The 13,094-nt window shown below is 45.3% G+C and overlaps 1 protein-coding gene across 1 annotated transcript in view; it reads left to right on the plus strand.

The window, feature by feature from the left end:
• LOC126354783 (uncharacterized) overlaps window positions 1–10,244 on the plus strand; it is a 234,009-nt gene extending 223,765 nt beyond the window's left edge. Inside the window, exon 3 of the mRNA XM_050004690.1 lies at window positions 10,008–10,244. Within this exon, the coding sequence (XP_049860647.1) occupies window positions 10,008–10,091 (84 nt within the window). The 3' untranslated portion in view covers window positions 10,092–10,244. The remainder of the gene's footprint in view (window positions 1–10,007) is intronic.
• Window positions 10,245–13,094: the final 2,850 nt, after the last annotated feature.

Here is a 13,094-nt window from a genome sequence, read left to right on the forward strand (position 1 = left end):
GGCGGAACTTTGAAATCCTACATTTGAACAGGATATTGCACGACCGCACGTTGGAGGTCCTGTACGGGCCTTTCTGGATACAGAAAGGCCTGCACCAATCGAAAACGTCTTTTCAATGGTGGCCGAGCAACTGGCTCGTCACAATACGGCAGTCACTACCCTTGATGAACTGTGGTATCGTGTTGGAGTTACGTGGGCAGCTGTACCTGTACACGCCATCCAAGCTCTGTTTGACTCAATGCCCATGCGTATCAAGGCCGTTATTACTGATTTCTCAGGTTCTATGCACCCAAACTGCGTGAAAATGTAATCACATGTCAGTTCTAGTATAATATATTTGTCCAATGAGTACCCGTTTATCATCTGCATTTCTTTTTGGTATGGCAAATTTAATGGCCAGTAGCGACTCATAAAGAAATTGGGATTACCGCAGTACAAACGGCAGCACGCTCTTTGACACCACAGGCACCATGTGCGTTTCTCGGTAGCAGTCATTCCTTGCCGGTGGCGCTGCTATCGCCTGGACCGGTTTCTATCGATAGTAGGTCTGTAGTCATACTGTGCTGGCTGGTCACTGACAGCACGATGCCGGGTAAACCGTTTTTGTTTATCGTCCAAACTCTCTGTAACACACAGCTGTGCGTAATTCTACGGCAGTTGACTATCGTGAGAACACTCCGAGTCCTTCGTGATAAAAATTCGATACCTACGATGCACTAGCTCGTGGCACTGAAGCGGAGTGAAATTCCCGTGCACCGTCAGTCCCGCGCCTCGCCAGGAACCCGCCAATGTCGCTCGCACTCTGCGGAAGCCGCAGCCCCGACTTCCCGCACCGTGCGAGCCGGGGCCGTTGCTGGAGTTAATTCACGGCGTGACAAAAGAAACTCTCGTAGCGTGGAGACCAATAAAATGTCGTTAATTGGCCTTCCAGAGCCGGGTAATCGGGTTACTAGTTTACGAGGTGCCTGCGCTGCGCCCAGGCACTGACACACTGCGAAAACGCCCTTGCTCCGCGTAAGGCTTTGCTCGCGAGCGTAGGTACCCTAGCGAAGTGCATCTTGCATTATCGTCATTTCTGCTAACCACGAACTGCTAAGAACGCTACAGCCCAAAGTTGCTCCGCGTAAGGCTTTGTTCGCGAGCGTAGGTATCCTAGCGAAATGCATCTTGCATTATCGTCATTTCTGCTTACCACGAACTGCTAAGAACGCTACAGCCCAAAGTTGGTCCGCGTAAGGCTTTGTTCGCGAGCGTAGGTATCCTAGCGAGGTGCATCTTGCATTATCGACATTTCTGCTAACCACGAACTGCTAAGAACGCTACAGCCCAAAGTTGGTCCGCGTAAGGCTTTGTTCGCGAGCGTAGGTATCCTAGCGAGGTGCATCTAGCATTATCGTCATTTCTGCTAACCACGAACTGCTAAGAACGCTACAGCCCAAAGTTGCTCCGCGTAAGGCTTTGTTCGCGAGCGTAGGTATCCTAGCGAAGTGCATCTTGCATTATCGTCATTTCTGCTAACCACGAACTGCTAAGAACGCTACAGCCCAAAGTTGCTCCGCGTAAGGCTTTGTTCGCGAGCGTAGGTATCCTAGCGAAGTGCATCTTGCATTATCGTCATTTCTGCTAACCACGAACTGCTAAGAACGCTACAGCCCAAAGTTGGTCCGCGTAAGGCTTTGTTCGCGAGCGTAGGTATCCTAGCGAAGTGCATCTTGCATTATCGTCATTTCTGCTAACCACGAACTGCTAAGAACGCTACAGCCCAAAGTTGGTCCGCGTAAGGCTTTGTTCGCGAGCGTAGGTATCCTAGCGAAGTGCATCTTGCATTATCGTCATTTCTGCTTACCACGAACTGCTCAGAACGCTACAGCCAAAAGTTGGTCCGCTTAAGGTTTTGTTCGCGAGCGTAGGTACCCTAGTCAGGTGCATCTTGCATTATCGTCATTTCTGCTAACGACGAACTGCTAAGAACGCTACAGCCCAAAGTTGGTCCGCGTAAGGCTTTGTTCGCGAGCGTAGGTATCCTAGCGAGGTGCGTCGTGCATTATCGTCATTTCTGCTAACCACGAACTGCTAAGAACGCTACAGCCCAAAGTTGGTCCGCTTAAGGTTTTGTTCGCGAGCGTAGGTACCCTAGCGAGGTGCATCTTGCATTATCGTCATTTCTGCTAACCACGAACTGCTAAGAACGCTACAGCCCAAAGTTGGTCCGCGTAAGGCTTTGTTCGCGAGCGTAGGTATCCTAGCGAGGTGCATCGTGCATTATCGTCATTTCTGCTAACCACGAACTGCTAAGAACGCTACAGCCCAAAGTTGCTCCGCGTAAGGCTTTGTTCGCGAGCGTAGGTATCCTAGCGAAGTGCATCTTGCATTATCGTCATTTCTGCTAACCACGAACTGCTAAGAACGCTACAGCCCAAAGTTGCTCCGCGTAAGGCTTTGTTCGCGAGCGTAGGTATCCTAGCGAGGTGCGTCGTGCATTATCGTCATTTCTGCTAACCACGAACTGCTAAGAACGCTACAGCCCAAAGTTGGTCCGCGTAAGGCTTTGTTCGCGAGCGTAGGTATCCTAGCGAGGTGCGTCGTGCATTATCGTCATTTCTGCTAACCACGAACTGCTAAGAACGCTACAGCCCAAAGTTGGTCCGCTTAAGGCTTTGTTCGCGAGCGTAGGTATCCTAGCGAGGTGCATCGTGCATTATCGTCATTTCTGCTAACCACGAACTGCTAAGAACGCTACAGCCCAAAGTTGGTCCGCGTAAGGCTTTGTTCGCGAGCGTAGGTACCCTAGTCAGGTGCATCTTGCATTATCGTCATTTCTGCTAACCACGAACTGCTAAGAACGTTACAGCCCAAAGTTGGTCCGACTACCCATTATACAATTTTTAAGAAAATGTCTATTGATATTTTGTGTGGTAATATTCATCGAAGCTGTAGTCCACCTCATATTTTTGTCCCTAACGTTTCGTCTCATAATGCTTGAGACATCATAAGAAGCTATCAAGAATGAGACAGCAGCTTCAAATCACATCAAACTAATCAAACCAACTGTTTATACAATGAAGGCTTTCACTACCGGATGGTACTGTTTTTGATATTTATTCCGGGTTATATGGCCGTGGTCCATGGAATACTTCTATTCCTAACGTTTCGTCCAATACTACGTTGGACATCCTCAGAGGTATGGTTGGTCCTGCAGGACTCAACAGGACCAGACATACCTCTGAGGTTGTCCAACGTAGTACTGGACGAAACGTTAGGAATAGAAGTATTCCATCGACCACGGCCATATAACCCGGAAGAATTATCAACAACAAAACCAACTCTTTATTCACAACCAGGCAACGGTCACTTCGTGACGGCCTCACACTGCTGCCTAAGAGTGTGGGGTCGCACTGAACGTGACACGTAGCTTGTACTGGGAAAAAGTGGGTGCCGTTTGCTTAATTTACCTCTAAGGTCCAGAACTGGTCCTTCAACTTCCCTGTGAAATTTATTTTTATGCTTCTGAATTTCTATGCCCACTCTGTTCCCTAGCGTCGTAAGTAGGACACACTGGCAGATAGACGACGCGCTAAACGGAAGGGGCTGCTCACTAAATTCCGAAATCCATACTTCGCCGAGGATGTAGAGCATATATTATCATATATTATTACCAACAACTTTCAAATCGCGCAGTGATCACCATTTAAAGATAAGGGAAATTGGAGCTCGTACTGAGGCGTTCAGACAGTCGTTTTTACCTTGTGCGATCCGCGTTTGGAATAGAGGAGGGGGGGGGGCAAATATCAAATATGACTTTGGAGCCAGTTGCGCCCTCCGCCCCACACCGCTTGGTGGCTATCGGATTATATATGTAAATATATAGATGTAGAATGGTTGGATCTTGACAAAACCACAGAGTCGGAGAAACGAATTTGGTGTTTTCCAGGCGCCAGCACATCATCTGCTACTACAGATTTACCTGTGTTTCCCAGACGACAACTCCTGAGTTTGTTTAAAGGAATGAACGGCGATTAGCTTTTAAAGTCCACCGTCCTTAAGTTTCAAAATGCTATTTAAGCCTTCATAGGTGCTGATGATGTCCCCAGCATTAGGAGAGGGAACGTCAGTCACAGAAATATGCCTTGTACCACGTCCTAAGGCCAGTGAAATAAAATTTTCCATGGGCGCAAATACCAGTCCTGAAAGCCGCATTATCTGATTAGGATTTATCCAAACCAAAAGAACATGTCCAATTAACATAGGCGCAGAAACGCACACTCTCGGAGACCCGCACACTTCTTCAAAAATGTTCAAATGTGTGTGAAATCTAATGGGACTTAACTGCTAGGGTCATCAGTCCCTAAGCTTACACACTACTTAACCTAAATTATCCTAAGGATAAACACACACACACACACACACACACACACACACACACACACATACATACACACACAAACCCATGCCCGAGGGAGGACTCGAACCTCCGCCAGGATCAGCCGCACAGTCAATGACTGCAGCGCCTTAGGCCACTTGTTCATAGAAGAAGCTGAAACGCAAGGACCACAGACACCAGTCATTGTCATCCCCGAGGATGGGATCTCTGCCACACCCTCTGTGTCAAGTTCAATATTACAGGTTAAGGACATAACTCACAGAAGTATTACCTTCTCTGGTCTGCAGTCTTATTTCTTGTTTTCTGTATGGTAAACCAACTTTGCAAGAATTATACTTTGAGTATTTATAGTTTCTTCTTTTTCAGTCTTCCCATCACCTATAGTTTTTTTTTTTTTTTTTTTTTTTTTTTTTTTTTTTTTTACGATACACCATTAGAAGTGCCTTCTTCAGTTCCTGGGTGATACCTAATGTATGTTCGAGATTGCTCTCTTCATACTGAACTCTTTACCCACTAAGTAATCACGGTTTCTGTGTATCAGAAACGTTTAACTTTTCCCGTTTTGCTAATTTCTTTGTTTTCTGTTACTCTTCTCAATACCTTCATCTCAGTTTGCGCAATTCAGATTATTTTTATTCAGCAAAGACATCAGCCTCTTTTTTGATGCTAATGGCCCTCTTAAGTTTCCTTGATTTTATTCGTTGTACAGAAGAAGATATTGCGCTATAACAAGGCATATTAATTTCCTATACAAAACTGGTAAATGTATATAAAATACAGCATAGCACTGGTTGAAAATGGTTTAAAATGGCTCTGAGCACTATGCGACTTAGCTTCTGAGGCCATCAGTCACCTAGAACTTACAACTAATTAAACCTAACTAACCTAAGGACACCACACACATCCATGCCCGAGGCATGATTCGAACCTGCGCCGTAGAGGTCGCTCGGTTCCAGACTGTAGCGCCTAGAACCGAACGGCCACTCCAGCCGGCTGCGCTGGTTAAAACCAGTTCAGATCATCTAGTTTCCACCGTCTTTCTTCAGTAAACCACACTGGTCAACGTTTCGGTAACTCATCACTCCTTTATGCTTCCTTTTTGCATTAATCCATCCTCATAAAATCGCATTTTGCTAAGCAATATTTCAGGACCTTCCGTCCCAAGTTGGGCGAGTGCTAACGAACGCAACGTTCGCACCTTAAGCCAAGATTTTTTTTTTAAAAAAAAGAATAAGAATAAACAGGTGACAACAGAAATAATTGATGATCAGGAATACTGACTTTACCATTCCAGCGAGTACACTAGAGACGAACCGCAACTTCGGGGCTGAATAAGGAAAGGGGACTATTCTATTTAGACTAACCACAGCAAACATCTGTCCGGATGACCTAACGCTAATTCCAACCCTGGTCCTCTGGAAAAGAGTCCAGTGCGTTAGTTACTGTGGCAGCTTGTGCGGGAGTAGAAACGAATATATAGACTGCTAAAAGTCTCGCATAAGACACACGAGATACTGCTACGTCGCAATGAAACCACAGAATATGATTGTACCAAAGAATAAACAAGCTGTCCAATGTATCTTCACCTCCCCATGTAAGTTTCTTGTCCAGAAGCTAAATAAAAAATGATATCAGGCAGATGTTGTCTAACCATTAGAGTGACATTAGCAGTTATGACTGACTCGACCTTTAAGAAAGTAAGTCATTTTGAATAATACCCTAGATTTTTTATGATAATCCACTGCCGTCCATCAAGTGCTGTTCAAAAATGTACCACAGTGTACCATTGATGCGAACATGGTGTTACTGAAAATGTAACACGTAATTGGCTTTGATTCTCTTACACAGTGCAGGTATCCTGGGTCCACGAACAATACTGGCCTTGCGACGAAGTGGTGACGCAACACTAGTCAGCTGGTTCGCCACACGCTCGGCTCTGTACAAGGCCCACTGGAAATCAATACGTCATTGGAAAGTTGTCCACTAAAGGTCTTAACTTTGTCGTGTGCTGTCAAGAGCTTGCATACCTTTAAACGTGCTGTCAGGAATTATTCAGCTCGTCTGAAATAGTCACTCTCTCCCCACCGGAGGCGCTGCTGGCATTCGCATGACCACCAGTGTCACGTGCTGTGACGTAAGCGCGACGGCCTGTTTTTCTCGTGGGTGTCAAGGTATCCGGGGTAACGTAACCCACCCACCTGCTGGAGTCGACAGTAAACAAATCACAAGGAAAATGCAAACCGGTGTTTCAGTCAACGTCCTCTGTGTGTGTGAGTATAATGTACACCAACGAATAAAAGACAGAGCTGTTACTCAGCTACGGAGAATGTAATTTGGGTGAACAGGTGTCTCTGAAACAGTTACAACATCATCGGCAAACCTCGAAGTTTTTAATTCTTCTCCGTGGATTGCCATGCCCTTTCTAAATTTCTCCACACTCCATACCTTTGCCCAAGATGGATTCAGCCAACCCCCCCCCCCCCTGATGATTCCCTCATCCCCTCCATCTACCCCTCCTACCAACTTTGATCCTTCCCTTCCTCACCCTGTGCTTTTTCCTCCAGGGCACCCTCTTTCCCTTCTCTCACTCCTCTCTTCCTCTCTCCCTCACCTCCCCCCAGGCTTCCACAACCCTCCTACTCTCTCCCCCTCCCTCATCCTCTCCCCCTCTGCCTCCTACCTGCACCTCTTCCCTTCGGCAGGTCCCCGGCTTTGTGCGTGAACAGTGACTCTTCATGCGCCGGAGATCGTCGGCAGTGCTTGTGTGTGTCTTTGCGTCAGTGCTTCAGTGTTTCTCCCTTTGTGCTCCTCCATTCACTTGTGTAAACTCGTTCTTCCCCGTTGTCTACAGTGATGAACGTTTTTTATCCAAACAGTGTGCCTGTCAAGAGCTTCACTTATTTTACTGTGTGTCTCCCATTTTTGTCCACCATGTCTGCGTGTTTTTCTGTCTTTCTGTTTCCTGTACGTGTTCACTGTGGCCGAAGGGCGGCGTAGATGGGCCGCTGCTGGTTTACCTTTATTGTAAAGGTATTAAAACAACAATAAAGAAAAAAAACTCAGCGAGGCAGTTCGATATTTGCGTGAGTCTCTAACATCTCGCCCGCAGATAAATTGTTACTTTGCTTATTTCCGTGTACGAGTGGACGTTGTTGATTTCGTGAGGTTTTCGCTTGTGAACCCGCTGCTTCCTGCGTGTTGTTCTTAGTGTCTTTCTCGGTCGTCAGTCTTTGTTCGTGTCCCTCCTTTCCCGTTCGTACGTTTTGTTTGTCCGCTGGGTGCTCCCGTTCGGTGCCGCCGCGCTTTCGTTCACGCCCAACCCCGCGACCGTTCCGGTCGCTGTTACAGCAGGTTGGCTCAAGGACAGCTCCGAGCTAGACGCCCTGTAGCACGCATTCCACTGCTCTCAGACCACCGCAACGTGCGACTTTAGTGCTGTGAAACGAAAAGTCATTGGAGGGCAGGGTGTAGACCTGTTGTGTCTTCTGATGAAAGCTGTTTCTGACTCAGTGGGAGTGATGGCCTTGTGTGGGTTAGGAGGCCCGCTGAGGGCCTGCAACCAACCTGTCCGCATAATGGACACACTGAGCCTATGCCTGGAGTTTAGAGCTGGGGTGCTACTTCGTATAACAAGAGGGACACTCCAGTTGTTATCCCACAAGCACTGACTGCAAAATTGTTCCTCAGTCTGGTAATTCGACCTGTTGTGATACCATTCATGAGCAGTATTCCAAGGGACGTTTTCCAACAGGTTACCACCCGTCCACACACTGCTGTTGTCAACCAACATGCTCCACTCTGTCGACGTGCCCCTTGGGCTGCCCGATCTCCAGATCCCTTTGCAGTCGAGTACATTTTGGACATCACTAGACGACAACTGCAGGTCATCCATATACACTACAAACCGTCCCTGTATTGACAAAGTGCAACAGGCACGTAATTCCAACCCACAAACTGGCATTCGGCACCTGTACAACACAATGCACGCACGCCTGCAAGCTTGCGTTCAACTTTGTGCCGGCTACACAGGTTAACAATAAACCAGCATTCAACATTTGCAATGGCACATCTCGCGCTTACATGAAACTGTCATCTTGGATGCTACTCACTTACACTACTGGCCATAAAAATTGCTACACCACGAAGATGACGTGCTATAGACGTGAAATTTAACAGACAGGATGAAGATGCTGTGATTTGCAAATGACTGGCTTTCCAGAGAATTCACACAACGTTGGCGCCGGTGCGCCGTGCTGACATGAGGAAAATTTCCAACCGATTTCTCATACACGCACAGCAGTTGACCGGCGTTGCCTGGTGGGTGATACGTTGTTGTGATGCCTCGTGTAAGGAGGAGGAATGTGTACTATCACGTTTCCGACTTTAAAATGTCGGATTGTAGCCTACTGCGATTGCGGTTTATCGTATCGCGACATGGCTACTCGCGTTGCTCGAGATCCAATGACTGTTAGCAGAATATGGAATCGGTGGGTTCAGGAGGGTAATACGGAACGGCGTGTTGGATCCCAAAGGCCTCGTATCACTAGCAGTCGAGATGACAGGCATCTCATCCGCACGGCTGTAACGGATGGTGCAGCCACGTCTCGATCCCTGAGTCAACAGATGGGGACGTTTGCAAGACAACAACCATCTGCACGAACAGTTGAATGACGTTTGCAGCAGCATGGACTATCAGCTCGGACACCATGGCTGCGGTTACCCTTGAGGTAACAGACAGGAGCGTCTGTGATGGTGTGCTCAACGACGAACCTGGATGCACGATGGCAAAACGTCATTTTATCGGGTGAATCCAGGTACTGTTTACAGTATCATGATGGTCGCATCCGTGTTTGGCGACATCGCGGTGAACGCACATTGGAAGCGTGTATTCGTCATCGCCATACTGGCGTATCACCCGGCGTGATGGTATGGGGTGCCATTGGTTACACGTCTCGGTCACCTCTTGTTCGCATTGACGGCACTTGGAACAGTGGACGCTACATTTCAGATGTGTCACGACCTGTGGGTTTACCCTTTATTCAATCCCAGCCAAACCCTATATTTCAGCAAGATAATGCACGATCGTATGTTGCAGGTCCTGTACGGGTCTTTCTGGATACAGAAAATTTTCGACTGCTGCCCTGCCCAGCTCATTCTCCAGATCTTTCACCAATTGAAAACATCTGGTCAATGGTGGCCGAGCAACTGGCTTGTCACAATACGCCAGTCACTACTCTTGATGAACTGTGGTATCGTGTTGAAGCTGCATGGGCAGCTCTACCTGTACACGCCATCCAAGCTCTGTTTGACTCAATGCCCAGGCGTATCAAGGCCGTTATTTCGGCCAGAGGTGGTTGTTCTGGGTACTGATTTGTCAGGAAATTGCGTGAAAATGTACTCACATGTCAGTTCCAGTATAATATATGTGTTCAATGAATACCGGTTTACCGTCTGCATTTCTTGTTGGTGTTGCAGTTTTAATGGCCAATAGTGTAAATACTGTATGTTACCTGGACAAATGTAGGCCCGAAATTTCACCCTCTACATTAATTATTTTTTCGTGCTGCGACCTTTTCCCTTCAGTGTGTTGTACTGTCTGCTCACAGCTGCCGTTCTCGTTTTGCAGATGGCGCTGCAGCGTCGCGGGCAGAAGACGGGCCAGTACTGGCGGTGCTACTTTAACGCCGTCACGTGCTTCCGGCGGAAGTAAGCCGTCAGCCCTCGTCGCCTGCAACAACGGATCTCTTGTGTTCACTCTCTCTCTCTGTCTATCCGGCTCTCTAAATTTCTTCTAAAGAGTTTATTAAAACATTCTCAATAATTCCATTGTCACTACAATGTATTCTGTGTTGAATGATTAAATGTGTAGAATGTGTTCTGTAGTTGTGCGTTTTCCTAGATTCCTTTACGACGTTCATTTCTGAATGTACCTTATAAAAATTTGCCTCTCCGAGCAGATCAGTCTCGTCAGGAAAATCAACACAGAGATTGACCGCCTTGTCAAGAGTGTCTTTATGTTGTCAGAGAAGGCTGGTGAACGCAGCGATACCTCTCACTGAACGTGTAATCCCTGCGTGACACAGTACTCATTAAAGCCTTTACCATGGTAAGTGAGCGGGCTTCACCTTATGAGAAAGGATTTTTGTATAGATACCGACCGCGTGTACCTGAATGGTGGGAAATGAGACTTACACTTACTCTGTAATAACAATGATCCGTCAAGCAAGTTTGAAATGCAATTACACGACAGGATGCACCAAGAGCAACACTGAAGATGCTATCAATTTGATAATAATACGGTCGCCAGCCTAATTAGGCATTAACTGAGTTTCTTCACTGTACAAGTTGGTAGATATGCATGCAAGTTGTAACATTGCATAACATAGTAGAATTTTAGAACCACAAAAACTATTGAACTGATAGTTTGACGTTCTGTACTGATATGGAAAAACCATGAATACATAACACTACACTATAATGTATACTACAAAACTTTATACTGTCTACCAATCTGATTAAAATCGGGCATAGGTTACCCTAGAAATATCACTTTCGTGCCATACACAAAATGTCAATTTTGATAAAGATAAAACACTGATAAATTTAACTTTTATATTGACTTTGACTTTTGCTGGTCAAACCAATTTAGAACACTTCAGAATTCAAATGAATAAAAGGGGGGGGGGGGGGAGACCCTGAAACTGTTATGATCACTGTATGAAAAAAAATGATTACTGAATTTATTATTCATTCAAGATTTCCAGTATATAAGTTACTACTCTTTTCATCTTATTTACTGCTCATTTAAATACCTTTATATCTGTCTCGAGAGAGCAAACTTCATTACTATATCAATATTAAAGTTATCTTTCAACTTCGTTAGACCTTCGTTATTCATTTACTGGTTCATTAACAAAACTTTTCTTTAAACACGATTCTAACATATACTTCTGCAAATAATTATTATTAACAGAAATTTTAATTTTCATTTTGAGACACTCGGATTGCACAACGTTTGAAAAGGACCCTGTCTAGGTTAGTTGTGAGGATAATTACATGATGGGAACGTTCTGGTAAAATTTAGGTTATTATTGCACAGTTTACTCTCTGATCCATAGAAATACAGTACTAAAAGTTTCAACCTGCTAGTATCGATGCGGCGGTTGGCGGGCGGCGAGATGGCGAGGCACAGAGCACACATACAACCACAGCTATGGCTCTTGACGTATCGGCACTTTAATTCTTCTTAGCGTCGCAATACTTTTCCATTTAGTGCCTATGGTATTTTGCCATGCTTTGTGGTCGTTGGAAAGGCATACCCGAGGCTCAGTGAAGCTACGTCTTCCAGGAGAGCCTCCTCGCTCCAGAAGGCGTTCCTCAAAACAGTGCCAAACTCCAACTAACTGCTGAGCCCATTGTGTCGTGCATTTTCCCACGATCGCCTGCCATCTACCTTTTACCACTTCCTGACAGGCCGGGTATTCACCCGAGGTTTTGCATTCTACATATCCTAACACATTGCCTACGTATGGACCAGACGCACAGTCACAATTTTAAACGTCTTACAACAGTTTCAACATTTGTTACATTTCAATTCTATTACAATACTGCTTGACATTTGACATAAACATTAATATTCACATTGAAACTTATTTACAGTTTTTCTTAACATAATGACATGAAACAAAAAACAAAACAAAAAAATGAAATCAGAACATCAATTACACAAGTTTATCGAAGAATCAGAAGAAAAAAAATTGTTATATGTACAATAGTAGAGCGTCGTTGTTGTTACAAACGGAGTATGACAGAGGATGTAAGTGGCTAACACACACAAGAGTGACTGCGAACAAATTACATACCACATCGTTTACGATCATCTTCAGGGACGCCGAGCGTGGAAGACTCATCACATGGATGCAGTTTCCTGTTGCTGCACTCACCAAATAACTCTGACATTTTCAAATTATAGGTACGAAGGCTCTCTTCGAAATTTGTGGCACCATCATGCAGAGAGTGAATGCTGCTCTCTTCGCGGTCAGAACAATATTCACATTCACCCAGAATGAAATCTGTTTGCGTTATTAACTTTCATAACAGTAAGGTAAACTGCCAGCATTCGTAAAGCGTTTTCTTAGCATTCTCTCTCTCTTTACCTCGCTCTCTAAATTTCTTCTAAAGAGTTGATTTAAACATTCTCAATACTTCCATTGTCACTATAATGTATTCTGTGCTGAATGATTAAATGTGTAGAATGTGTTCTGTAGTTGTGCGTTTTCCTAGATTACTTTACCACGTCCGTTTCAGAATGTACCTTACAAAAATTTGCCTCTCAGAGGAAATTAATCTTGTCAGGAAAATTAACACAGAGATTCACCGCCTTCTCGTAAATGTCTTGATGTTGTCAGGGAAGGCTGGTGAACGCAGCGATACCTCTCACTGAACGGAGTATGACAGAGGATGTAAAGGGCTAACATACACACTGAAACATCCTCTTTGAGAAATATATGAATTACTGTGCTGATAAACCTCTGCGATATTTGATTTCCAAACAACCGAGCAAAACTGAACGTACTCAGACATTTCTCTCTTTACTTATTCTGATCAACACTAAACTGACACTATATTTAGGGCAACGCAATCTGACTTTCAAAAATCCCTACAAAAGTTTGACCGTGACTAACAATAACCTATACCTTTCATGAATCATTTA

Source organism: Schistocerca gregaria, chromosome 3 (assembly GCF_023897955.1).
Source record: "Schistocerca gregaria isolate iqSchGreg1 chromosome 3, iqSchGreg1.2, whole genome shotgun sequence".
Lineage (NCBI taxonomy): Eukaryota > Metazoa > Arthropoda > Insecta > Orthoptera > Acrididae > Schistocerca > Schistocerca gregaria.